Source organism: Nanorana parkeri, unplaced genomic scaffold (assembly GCF_000935625.1).
Source record: "Nanorana parkeri isolate BGI_ZX_2015 unplaced genomic scaffold, ASM93562v1 scaffold797, whole genome shotgun sequence".
In the NCBI taxonomy this organism is placed as follows: Eukaryota; Metazoa; Chordata; class Amphibia; order Anura; family Dicroglossidae; genus Nanorana; species Nanorana parkeri.
The window spans coordinates 726,029-740,088 of NW_017307065.1; the positions used below are offsets into that span (position 1 = coordinate 726,029).

General features: G+C 37.9%; 1 protein-coding gene across 1 annotated transcript in view; it reads right to left on the reverse strand.

Moving 5' to 3' along the window:
- Positions 1–14,060, reverse strand: part of LOC108793972 (steryl-sulfatase-like) — a 117,640-nt gene that overhangs the window by 49,188 nt on the left and 54,392 nt on the right. The window contains exons 5-7 of the mRNA XM_018564936.1: positions 11,994–12,130; positions 1,596–1,733; positions 630–789 (exon numbers count right to left, since the gene is read on the reverse strand). Coding sequence (XP_018420438.1) covers positions 630–789; positions 1,596–1,733; positions 11,994–12,130 — 435 coding nt within the window. The remainder of the gene's footprint in view (positions 1–629; positions 790–1,595; positions 1,734–11,993; positions 12,131–14,060) is intronic.

A 14,060-nucleotide genomic window follows, 5' to 3' on the forward strand; every position in this document is an offset into this window, starting at 1 on the left:
TGTATATATATATATATATACACACAGACATTCATCACACCGACTTACCTGTTTTGCGACCGCTCGCACTTACGTCCGACCTTACGTGTGGTAATGTGGCAGCGTCAGTGTGATGTCTCGCCGGCGGAAGTGATGTGCTCCATTCTTCACCACGGGTCTCGGTAAGTACTTTATTGCCCGATGTACAGTACACTGTTCAGTACTGTACATCTGCAACACTATACAGTACTGCACTAATGCAGTACAGTACTGTATAGAGTACCTCACTTAACGACCAATTCGTTTAACGACCTGGTCGTAGGAATGGAAATTGGTCGTTAAGTGAGGAATACCTATTATATATTTGAACATAAACATATTCATTTCGGCAAGGTGCAAAATGAATTATGTGTGTGACAAAGTGATGTAACCTTTGCAATCAATTATAAATTCCATTACCAAGTCATAAAGATGAATTCTGATCACTAAGGGTTACTGTACTTCCCTCTTTGTCAGTTTAGTTGGCATCATCTTAAAAAATACACCTCCATCCATTTTTTTGTTTTGGATCCAAAACAGAGACATTTCAAAGAAAAATAATTATGTTAATATCTAGGAAAGCCTGATTACAAATGATTAAAAAAAAATACCTGTCTTGAGGAACAGTTGATCCAGAAAGCTTAACAATCATAGGGAAAATATCCATATTGCTTGTTGGTTCGTTAATAACAGTACCGGCTTCTATAACTCCAGGCCATTGAATAAGTCCAGGGACACGTATTCCACCTTCCCAGCAAGTAGCTTTTCCTCCTTAAATATAATATTTATAAATGTATCAATTATATTGCATTACACTAAGAACCTAAACCCAACCACTAAAATCTTATATAATATTTAACATGTTAAATTTTGAGAGCTGTTTCAAATCATCTTAAATTTGCCTATTTTACTTTAGTGATGCTCCTGAAAGGTCTCCCTGGCACACATGCCTCTGAAAAAGTGACTACAAGCAGCCATGCCAACAAGCATTGTGCTGGCATGGTCTACTTTTGTCACAATCAGAAAGCCAATCCAGAGCTATGATGGACAGTCTACAGTAGAGCCAGAGCCACGTAGACATGAAGTGGTACAAGAAGGCTAAAGAAGAAGGTCAGCAGAACTAAGATGAAAAACCCTGCACCCCCCTGTGATCAGCTCATCAGTCTTCTGCTTCTCCTTTACTATCCAATCATAGGCTGACATGGGGTAACCTGGTTTTTATGCTTTTCTGCAGTTGTGGAAAATCAGTTCACCAGTCTAGATGTGCCTTCTACCAGGCCTAGGTAAATCACAGCGCTGGGTGGATGGAAACACAAATCCTTTGGCAGGCAATGCAGCTTATGTATTCTGGGTATTTAGGTATCTGCCTGTAGTTCAGCTACTCAACAATATCCTGTTTCTCTATTAGAGCCCTTCATTATTATAGGACTGTTAAGGATAACTGTAAGCTAATTGCTGTAATAAATGATGCATGATACTCTGTGTTAAAATCATTTGGGGTTATTGCATAATTTACACATTCATAATGAAAAATTAATTTTAAAATAACAGTTGGAAAAACATTTTTACAACATTACCTTTATAGATTCCATTAAATCCTCCATGAACTTCTCCAGAAGAGGAAATCTCTTCTACATGTCCTCCATTATCAGATGTAAAATATACCAATGTATTCTTCTCAACTTGGTTTTTTTTAAGCACTTCAATAATCTTGCCTGCCAAATGAATCAAATAATCATTAGATTAAGATTATTTTCATAATTCTCAACAAGCCTTGACTATGTAGCCATATTGGCATGGGCATATTTAATTACAAACTGCAATTAATATATGCAAAGATTAGTAAACCATGTCAGGAAATTTCAACTTACTATGCAAAATTTACTGTGAAATGACAGAAAAGATTGAAATCAGTTTGGTTGTGAAGACGTACAGTATAGCACCTTTTTATATACTGATGGCATGTTTAGTGAGGTCTCTTTTAGTTTAGTGCAAACTGAACAGTACTTTAGATTCATCCATTTTATTTGTCTGTATATTATTTTGTGTTTTTAAATATGTGGTGGAAATACTATTTATAATTGTGGGGAATATCTGGGTAAATTTCTATGTACGTACGTTAATATTTGGTGCTGTTAGTATACAAGTCTAACATACTATAGTATGGATCTCAGTTTACTATAGTACTACTACACTAGACTATAGGCTTATTGTGCTGGAACAAATGTCTGATGCATTCACTATTAAGAATTATTGAGCGAAACATATGCAAACCACCTAAAAAGCTGATTAGAGCAAGCTGGTAGCAAAACAAACATTTGAATTGATCCAAGGTGGGGTTAAAGACAACACTGCTGGACAGAAAACAAGTTTCTTGATCTAGCAATTCTCCTTCTTGAATTTATCTTATGATTTTTTTTTACATAAAGCAAAAACTATGAAAAGAGTCAATAGAGTATGGGTAGAGTAGAGAACATGTGTGTTTCCAAGGGTCATAACTGACCCATGCAAGTCTCATGGCTTTCATTTAATTGACCAGAAGTGATTTGACATCACTTACCTTGTCAACAAAGTAGGAGAGGGTTTCTGGAACACTATATGATGCATGAATGCAATCCCAGTTTTCAGGTAAGGCATGCTCTATACAAACTTTTAACTACAAGTTAATATAAAAAGGGGTGTGTCAGACCAGTTTGGGTAACTAAGTTCCGTTTACCAAGAGCACTGGGTCAAACTCTGGTGTTTATTAGACTACACAGCCATGTTTAGACTACCTACACAGCTGCTGTAACAGGAACATGGGGGTTAATCTATGAAAATGGAGATTGCTAATACTTAGATATCTGGCTGCATATCTATTTTTGTGACTTTAATTGGGCTTTTTTAAAACCCCTTTCCATGTACTTCATTTTTAGTTTCTTGATACAAAGTGAATTTTTCATCACTATTGATCACTTCACTATTCCCTAATATACCAAATACCTGTAAATCAATCCAATTTTCTGTCTTCTGTTATTTATATCTTAATTCCCTGACAATCAAACAACAATATTTCCTAATATCTGCAGTTAATGTCAAGCTCATTCACCTTACCTTTTCAATATGAAAATTACTTCTAACTAAAACTTAGGGGAGCTGCAATGGGGACCAGGTCATTGCTGATGTCCTAGCTCTTTGGCATTGTGTAACACACACCTCAGGGTTAGTTCACACCATATGCAGTGCGTTCCGGTCCGATTCTGGCTGGAACACACTGCATCACATTGCGGCCGGCTCACTTTTTTGCCGGGCTGGAGAGGGCCATTGAAGTGAATGGCACCATAGCCACACCCTCTGGCCGCAATGCAATCGTCCACACGGGATCGCAAGGCACATTGTGCCTGCAGTGCGTTCCGTTGCGGTGTGATCAAAATGCTGCAATGCAGTGCGTTCTGGCCAGAATCGGAACGGAATACACTGCATATGGTGTGAACTAACCCTAGATGCTCCAGACCTGCAATCTAAAATTTCAGCTTTTATAGAGGTGGTCACACTTGCTGATGATCAATTAATCAAGGGCATGTAATTATCAGCGTCTGGCTACTACTTAGCCTCTTAATTACTATGGAAGCAGTATGGGTGGATTCACACCATTTCCCAGACCAGATCTGGAATGCAGTGCATCACATTTTGCCACATTCCCAGAGCTGTGGATTGTTTTGCTTTATTTAGCTTAAAATGGGCTCTCAGGTGTGTTGCATGCATTTATATGTGTTCCAGACCACAACAAAATGAGACATGCAGTATTTGTCTGGTCTGGTCTGCAACCGACTGTGCTGGTGTGAACAGAGGTCAGAAAAAGCATAGAAATACATTAGGATGCATTTTGGGTCCAGAAACAATCTGGCCTGGTCTGGAGATGATGTGAATGGATCCTTAGGACCGTCTAAGGACCTGATGTATTTTATTATGTTCTGATACTTAAAACCATATACATCAAAGAGGGTGTACTTTCTTTTTATTTTTGTTTAGACTGGGCTACTTCTTTAGCTCTCTGAGCTTCCAGGCTTATTGCAAGCAGTGCTAAAACTTGTAATTTAAAAAAGTGCAGTCAGTACCATTTCTAGCTACTTGCTTTATGTTACAATGTACTACATTTTTTCTTATCATGGTTTAATATTAGCATTTTTTTAAATTCATGAAAACCCCAGTGTTTCAGCTTTTGCTAATACTATATGACATTTACAGCAACACCTACAGCATGCTTGGCATCAGCAGAGAAAGACAACTGATAAAGAATGTATTAAGCTCTTGTAATACAGGAAAAAACTAGGTCATGCTGTGACTGCCTCTCAAGGGAAACACACATAGAGGAATGCAAACGAAATACTATTGATAGAAGAACAATACTGTTGTTAAAATGCTGTTCTTAGCTAAACTCAAATGCTTATTCCATTAGTATGTATTAGTTGTTTTTTTTTTACTCCTAATTTGAATAAAAGGTAGCAAAAATTCCAAATTAAATATTTCTTCAATAGGTAAAATTGCACTTGGTAAATCTAGAAACCGGGGAGATATCATAAACACAATTTAGTGCAGTTATATATGTATTATAAACAATACATGTATCCTTATATAAAACTAGTGTATGTACCAGAATCCCTCTTAATATCAAGTGGGTGAGCCAATCATAAATTAGTTCTTGTGCTAAGTGCTGGTAATCTCCTGAACATGTTTACAAGAACTGAAGCCAATGGGAAGACCTCATCAGTGTGCTTCTGATCCTTAATTTTCCAATAAGGGGATAGGGTGGGCTGATGACCAAGCTGTGACACGTAAACCTGTAACCCCCCCCACACACACACTTACCTGTGGTAAGTTGTCTCCTCTGCCAGGACCAGGCACATGCTCTGTTTTCTCCAAACTTACTGGTCCTGGGGGAGGGTACTGAGGGCAGAGGAACTGTAGGCTCCTCTGCCATCAGCCAAAGTGTGACTGTGGGAGCAGGGGAGGCTTGCTGCAAGTGGTGTGCATCTATGGACGCACACAGCTAGGCGTGGGAACACGCACACATAGGTGTCTCCTCACTAGCCAGCTAGCTGATAGAGACACCCGCACACAGGGAGGGTAGTGGTTTGGAGACAACTAGAGAATCAGGAAACTAAAAAAATTAAAGAAAAAACAAAAGGAAGTTCAATCAAGTCTGACCCTCATAATAATAATAATAATAATAATAATAATAAAAAAAATAAAGTTAGGTCACCAGCCCTGTTGAGCTGTTTGCTAGGGGTGCATAATTCCCAAGAGTGGCTAACCAGAATTACATATTTTTGGCAGATATAATGGTTTATATATAAATGATCTAGTGGTATATTTTCCTGTTTATCTTGAGCACTGTCTTAAACAATATGTTCCATACAAGAGATACATTGATACATGATCTGAGTAATTCTGGCACAACTGTCCAAAAATCTGACCACATTAGGCCTGAGAACAATCACATCAGGTTTGTTCCAATGATCAGATCCTTTACTTGGGTGGGTTAAAATATTTCAGATACTTTTCTATGTATCGTATGTTACTAATTGGAACAAAGCTACCTCCAAAATTTAAAAGACAAAAATCACCATCATCAAGCATACGTAATTTCAGGTAACAATTTAAAGGGACTTATTGGCTTATTATAGTGAGCTGCACCAGCACCTGAATTGAATGCAACAAATCAAAAAAAAAGCTAATTTGATAGCCAGAAATCACAGAAGCATAATACTTCCTGAAATAGCGTAAGCTGAACTTCAGGTTTAACCTCTTATGCTTCATTACACTGCTCCAGCTTGACCCAAAGTAAGTATGCATGTCATACCTGAGAGGCCCACTGAGATCCTGTAAAGCACCGTAGTAGTTGGTGCCACTACAGTGCTGACAGTGATCTTCCATGTTCTGTTACTGAGCTGTGCAGAGCGATTTACCTGATTCTCTAAAAACACAGAGGGTTGTCTTGAATACAATATGGTTTTTGATTGGAGGAGCAGCAGATTGTGACATTGTAGCCCCTAATCCAATCAGAGATTGCCTTATAGTCACTGATAGCAAATACTAGGCGTTCTCTAAATGGCCACTGTGCGAAGTGAGTATACCCCTGTGTTTTTAGAGCAGAGGGGAGGCTGCTTAGGAGAGTGCCCTACAGGATGTGGAAGATCAAGGTCAGCACTGTAGTAGCTTGGGCTACAACAGTGCTTTACGGGATCTCAGTAGCCTGCTCAGGCATGGCATATGCAAACTTTCATTGGTTCAAGGTGGATAAACGTGAGCATACATAATGTTATACCTGGAGTTCAGCTTTAACCTCCTGGTACTAATCAATATTTTAAGGAAGATTATATATGGTTGCAAACAAAGCCTCCATTAATAGAAAAGCAGCCATATAAGTAGTTTTTCACTTATAAAAAATGGGATATTCAACAAGCACATAAAAATAATACTCTGACTGGCCTCTATGCACATACCAGTGCCTTCAGTGTCTTTAAAGCTAGTAATTGTAGCATATAATGTGCATACACTTTAACACCTTCTGCAAATGATTCTGTAAATAACTGTTCGTATCAAAGCTCTTACAAAGCAGACCTTTCCATGCATAGCAATTACTCATCAGCCAGCGCATAAAGCATTTCTGTTGTCAAAGTCTCAAATTATCTCATTTTTTTATCTGCATCAACATGTCACTAAGCAATCCAATTTGGTGACATGTCAGTCAAGCAGACAAGGTTAGAGTTATTTCTTCTACTCATGTTCACTCATTCTTTCCTGCATTATCACCTGTATCATCTCCTTTCACTTTTTGACAAGGTCAAATGTATGGTTTCATTTTTCCCATATCACAGTTCAATAATTTGGACTTGTCTAGCCGTTAACAAATGTGCTTTTAAAAACACTCTTATGAGCCATGGTAAGGAAATCCTAGGAAAGCTGATGGAAAAAAAACACATACCTAGGAAAGCTAATAAAAAATCCTAGAATAGCTGATAGAATAAATCCTAGGAAAGCTCACAAAATATACTGCAGTTATTATCATGCATTCTACAAAATAAAACTAGGTATCTTTTGTCTAAAACTAGATAATTTGTACAACCTGACATTTCATTGAGTGTTTCCTTTCAGGGGGTAAAATGAACAAATAAAATGTCATGTTTTTAGCATACAACTAATTATTTCCTATTAATATCAAGCACATCATTTTTAAAACTGAACTCTAGGTAAATATAAAAGACACACATTGATGCAGCTTTGTATTCAGTAATATATTATTAAAATGTATGGAAAGCTGAACCTTTTTGTTTTATCAAGGAAGATATCTGCAATCCCTCTGGGGAGATTTTCCAACACTTCCACAAAACAGGAAATGAGAGAAAATATCTTTGAATGGAAACGCCATATTAGAGCTGTCACAGGAGCCTTTTCCCCCTATTAATAGATTTTACCCACCCTCTTGCACAGTGGACACTCATAATTTTTGAATTCCTCATCAATTTCTTGACAAAGGGTCTAACCCTTCCCTTTTCAACCTGAAACAAAAAAAAGTTGCCTTTACATACACTTTGAATATTTTTTAAACACAAGCTGTGTAAGTGCCTGAATTTGACTTGGTATCAGCCCCTTGCAATCTCTATAAAGCAGAGCTCAGACCGTGAGAACAAGAAACAGCACAATGAGCCACTCAGTTGTGCCAAAGCACTCATTTGATAACAAGAAGTATTAGGATAGTAGAGGATAGTGAGGATAGTAGAAGAGAGGAGAGTGATATAAAAAAAAGCTCATCAGCCTTCTGGTTCTCATTTCTATTACAGGATGGGGATGAGAAGACCTGTAAGTGCTCCTTAACTGTCAGGCAGGTATATGCTATGTGGTACAGTAAAAATATCATAGCAAGAAATAGAAATCTTTTAGCAGGTAAAACTGTTCCCATAAACTGTATGTATTTAATTTCTGTGTTTAGCTGTTTGCTTTAAAGTGTAACTCCACATAAAAAAAAACCCAAAAACATTGAATGAATATAGCTTATATTATTGTTGCACAAGCCATTGTGTAATGTAACCACCTTACATCCGGCTGTTGTAATTAAACAGCTGGAATATGGCATTTTGGATGTGGCTGTTTGCATATAAGCGTTCTGGCAGCTGTAGAGCCGCCCAATCACTTATATTATGCAGGTGAGTGTATGCCCCTCCTCCCCACCGCCAATCCCGAGCTCTGTTGTGCCCATTGCAGGCCGGGGACTGGCACAGCGGCTCTGTCACCCGAGATCAGAGGGAGTTCAGTACACAATCTCCATCTGATCTCTCTGCCAGTCTCTGAATGCAGAAAGTGATGTACATTACATCACTTCCCCATTTAGCTGTCATTCCTGGCTACAGAAGCCGGAGAGAAGTTGGTGAAGAAGACCTCTGCTTCATCAGTTTCATTGGGGTTTCCTAGGGGACATTAAGGGTCTTAGAGACCCCTGATGGCTCCATAAAGAAAACATGTCACTGTAAATTGGCTAACACATAGGCAGCTAAGAAGCCCCTTATGTAATAGCAATAAAGTTTAGTGAAAAAAAGTAAAACAAAATTAAAGTTACAAATAAATAGTCACATGTAAAAATAATTTTTAAAAAAATGTAAAGTCTCCCGCCTCCACATACACACACAAACATGTGTTGGGTGTGCCTACGTGTGAAAAGGACGATTGTGCTTATTGCACTGCACATGTTACATATCACAACACATGCTGGAGCGTGAGCAATAATTCTAGGACCATTAGTCACTGATGACACTAAACTGATAAGCAGTAAAAGTTTTAAAATGTTGCCTATGGCCAATTTTGGTTATGGTAGTTTTTTGCAATTCCGTGGGCATGCACAGTTTTAAAGCTTGACATGGTTGGTGTCTATATACCCAAGGCGACTTCTTATATATTTTACAAAAAAATACATAAAATAGGAAAACTTTTTTTTTCCAGTACTTTTTTCATTACATAGTAAAAAATAAAAAAAACCCAGTGGTGATTAAATACCACCAAAAGACAGCTCTAAAAATGGTATAAAATTAATTTCAGTACATTGTTGCATGACTGAATAAATGTCAGTCAAAGTACTGCAGCGCTGAATACTGAAAAATGGCCTGGATGGGAAGGGGGTGTAAACACCATGGTTATCAATAGTGATGAGCCGAACACCCCCGAGTTCTGTTCGAATTCAAACTTCCGAACATGGGAAAGTTTGAATTCTAACTCAAACTCAATGCAAGTCTATGGGGGTAGAACTTTCAAAATCAAATGCTCGCATTTTTAAGCTTTATATGCAATTTATTGGCCATAAAAAGTGTATGGGGGTCCAAATACTGCCCTGGGGGGCAGGAATCAATGAAAAAAAAACCTTTAAAAAAAATAGAGTTTTTAAAGGAGCAGTGATTTTAACATCACTTAAAGGGTAACAATAATAATACAAAATTACTTTAAATATTGTGCCTGGGGGTCCCCTTAACCTGCCTGTAAAGTGGCACATCTGTGCAATGTATATAACCTGCTGCAGCAAAACTGGCATTTCTAAAGAAACAAAAATCACATTTATTTATTTAAAAGCGTGCAGTTCCCCCTCCCAAACAATATCAGACCCATTAGGTCTGGTAGAATTGTTAGGAGGGACCCCATTCAAAAAAAGTGTGCCCCCCTCAAAGACATCCCAGACCCTTAAGGAATTTTAAGGAGGAACCCCACCTCCAACAATGGTGGGAACATGTGGGGTCCCCCTTAAAATTCCATGTCAGACCCTTGATCTGAGCGTAGGCCTGGCAGGACCAGAAAAGGCCACATGCCCTCAGCACTGGGAGGGTGCTTTTTCCAGAGTCGCCCCACAAGCACTGGGAGGTTGGTTGTGGGGGTGAGGGCAGGGGGCTTGTTCACACCAGGGTACCCCTTTAATAAAAAGGCACCCAGATGTGCCCCCCCCCCCTTGTGAATGAGTAAGGGGTACCCCTACCCATTCACTAAAGGGCTAAATACAAGTTTTACAAAAGAGGCCAGACTTATTTAAAAAATCCTTTATTTGAAAAAAAAACCCACACAAAACACGTCTTTCATTTTAAAAAAAATGGATTCACTGACGAAATCCAGCGTCAATCACGACGTCCAGCGTTGTCCACAATGACTATGACTCGATGAAATAAAACCTAAAACAATACAAATAAATAGAAATAATACACACACAAAAACGAGGACTGCGTCCTGTCCGCTGCGACAAACAACCACAGCAGAATGGCATTTTGACAGATGCCGGTAACATATAAACATTTAGACGGTGCTAGCAGTGACAGCTAGCTCCACCCAACTGTTCACAGTTGTAACAGGTGAGCCACGATTGGGCAGAGTCATCATGACTTTGCCCAATCATGATTCTCATAGTTATATGTGCCCTGATTAGGCAAAGTCTTGCACCTGACCAGGTGCTTTAGCCAATCAGGGCTCACAAGGCAGAGTGCCTTGTGCGGGGTGTCCCTGACAGTTTGTGTGTTTGCCAAACACACAAACTGCCGATGTTTGAGACAAACTTATGTTTGGCTTGAATGTTCGGCTTGAACATCGAGCCCAACCCTAGTTATCAAGTGGTTAATGTTATAAAAAATTACCTTTCCATTTAAAACTGTAGCCACTGTAATGTTCTAAAGCTGTCAAAAAATAAATGCACTATGGCAACCTAGAAGCATACCATGGCAACCTGGAAGCATACCAGTAATGTCACTTCCTGCTGGATTGGCTGACTGATTTCCCTATAATCTGAAAGAAACATGTACAATTTTTGGCAGCCCTTGCAATAGGAATTTCATTTTTGGTAAAGTACTCCCTAAGGGTTAATTACTACTAATGGGATGCTCACACTGCACCTTTCCTGATCACAACACAGAAATCCCACCAGCTCATTATAATGAACCCAGAACCTCCCATTCAGTGATCAGTCTGTAAAGGACATGCTGCAACAAACAGCTTTTTCTTACAGTTAGTAAACTGCAACTAAATTGGTTTAAAATATTTGCAATGTACTCAGATCACCCAGAGAGGATTATTTTTTTCTTCAGCAAAAGTGAATCTACTCTTTAAGATCACATTTATGGAATCAATGGTGTTTTAATTGAAGGCAGGTAAATATGAGACAATATTTTTTTTGGATTTTAATTTAACACTTTTAAAAAGTGTGTGCAAGCTTCAAGCAAGGCTAGATAGTATCTATAGTCTCAGCAGCTGGTGTGCTTAACAGGAACCTAGAATTACAGTGGCACTAAAGTTAAATTTTAAAACTATATTAGTAAACTAAAAGTTAGATTGTAGTCATCCAAGCTCACTCTTACACACATGATGGATTACAATCTCACGTTTAGTTTACTAATTTGTATTGAGTGAGTGAGCTTGGAGGGGTAGCTACTTTACAACCGACACAAACGTAGCCACCCTCCAGAAGGAAGGGCAGTGTCGGCACAAATTTAGAGATGATTAGATGTTCTACAGCCAAATTATACACAAATAAGCTAAATTTTTATTAGTTGGGGTTCTTTAATGCATTTTTAAGATTTACCTCCCCACTTTAAAAGAGGGATACTTTCCCCCCTTCCTCTGCTAGCACAAATGGTAATGCTTCAAACAGTGGATTAACAAAGCTTGCAGACAATTTAAAATCAGGCTGAGCTTTCCTATTGGAAAGCATAACAGCATTACTATTTTTTTTTTTCTTAGAAAGCACACCTTGCATAGATAGTGACATGCATGAAGGCTGTAATAAACGTCCGTATTCAAAGTCTCCATCATATATGGCTCCTTATCATCTGTCTGAAAACGCATATTATTTTAATTGAGTTCAGTTTTAACTTTTCAGCCCAATTTACTGCATGCATTCATATCACCTATAGCACATTATATTTGACTTAATTTAAAACAAAATTTGAAGTTGTATGTGAAACAAAATACTGTACCTATGCTCCAATCAACTTCTTCCACAGCATCACCATAAATACCATGTTTACTTTTTCCTCTAAAATCTTGAGAGGCATAAAGTGCAGTATGGACTTGCACATATGACATAAGCAGAAGGAAAGGTTTATGCTTGTTCCTGTAGATTAATAAAACATAGCATGCTTATCATAAATACAATTTGAATATACTCTAGAATATTTGGTTTGTGTTGTAAAAATTTGATTTTATGTGGTGAAGAATAAAGCATACTTAAATAATCCTCGCATAAAAAGGTACACAAGCACTAGTCTAGTTTCTGTAGTAAATTCTACTTAGAGATCATCAATGACCCTAGAAAACCTGCATACTTTTTAAATGTTTAAAAATTGTTTAAGGAAAGCGTAGAGTGGTTTATATTTTCTTAAATTATTGTTGTCAGGTTAAGCAAACATTATTATTTTTTTGTCAGGTGAATATTAAATATTTTCTTGCATATGACTATTACACAGTATTTACCCCATCTAGGAAATGAAGCTTTATGTTCCCATTAACATGCTGCACATTTTCTCATAACCATGGTGTTGTAAACAATAGCTACACTGGATATAAAAAGTATACACATGTGTTTGAGATGTAAAAAAAAAAACAGACCAAAATAAATCACTTCCAAATTTTCTCCACCTTTTAATGTGACCTATAATCTGTGTAATTCAATTAAAAACAAACTGACATCTTTAAAGGAGGAAACATTTACAGAAATGTGGTTGCATCAATATAGAAAAAAACTAATGTTTGGTTGAAGCACCTTGTGATTTTGTGACACCATTCAGTCTTTTGGGGTAGGAGTTTATCAGCATGGCACATCTCGCTTTTGGAATCTTTGACAACTCTTCCTTGCAAAGTGCTGCAAATCTGTCAGGTTTCCAGGGCACCTCCTGCACACAACCCTCTTCCGGTCACCCCACATATTTTCAATATGATTCGGGTCTGGAATATGGCTGGACCATTCCAAAACATTGATCCTGTTTGGGTGAAGCCATTCTTTTGTTGATATGAAGGTATGTTGAGGTATGTTGTTGTTGAGCTGAACGGTGAAATTCCTCTTCATTTTCAGCTTTTTAGCAGAGGCCTGTTGGTTTTGTTCCCAAATTGACTTATATTTGTAACTGTTTATAAGTTCTTATACCTTAACTAAAGCCCCAGTTCTAGCTGAAGAGAAACATCATCAAAGCATAATTCTGCCAGCACCATGCTTCACTGTGGGTATGGTGTTCTTTTGTTGGTGCACAGTGTGGTTTTTGCGCTAAACAATTTGGAAATAAGATTTTGGTCTCATCAGATCATAAAATTTTCCTACATGTTTTTGCCAGGCTTGATGTAGGTTTTTGCAAAATGTAGCTGGGCTTCAATATGTATTTATTTAATATTAAAGTTTGCCACCCTACCCCACAGCCCAGATATATCGAGAAAACGGGAGATTATTTCCACATGTAGTACCTAACCAGTGCTTGCCAGAAATTCCTGCAGCTCCTATAATGTTGTTTTAGGCCTCTTGTCAGCCTGCCAGGCAATTTTGTTTGTTTTTTCATCAATGTCTCGCTCTTGGCAATGTCGCTCTTGGCAATGTCACTCTTGTGCCATTATTTTTTTCCACTTGTTGATGACCGTCTTCACTGTATGTCTAATGTCTTTGAAATGTTTTGTACCCTTCACCTGATTGATACTTTCCAACAATGAGATCCCTTTGATGCTTTGTAAGCTCTTTGCGGACTATGGCTTTTGCTGTAAGAGGCAACTTAGCAAAAATCCGACTAGAAAAGCTGAACTTTACATGGGCTTAATCAGAGTGACTTTAATTGATGGCAGGTGTGTACTAACTACTATTTAACATCAGTTTGATTGTGATATGTTAATTCTGAACACAGCCACACCCTGAACTGTAAGAGGTGTGTAAACTTATGCAGCCATATTATTTTATCCCACAAAACAATTTGTTTGTTTTTAATTAATTTGTACAGATTATATGTCACATTAAATTGACCTGGAGTTCACAGCATAGGAAACAATGCTATTTGCTAATCATGAGA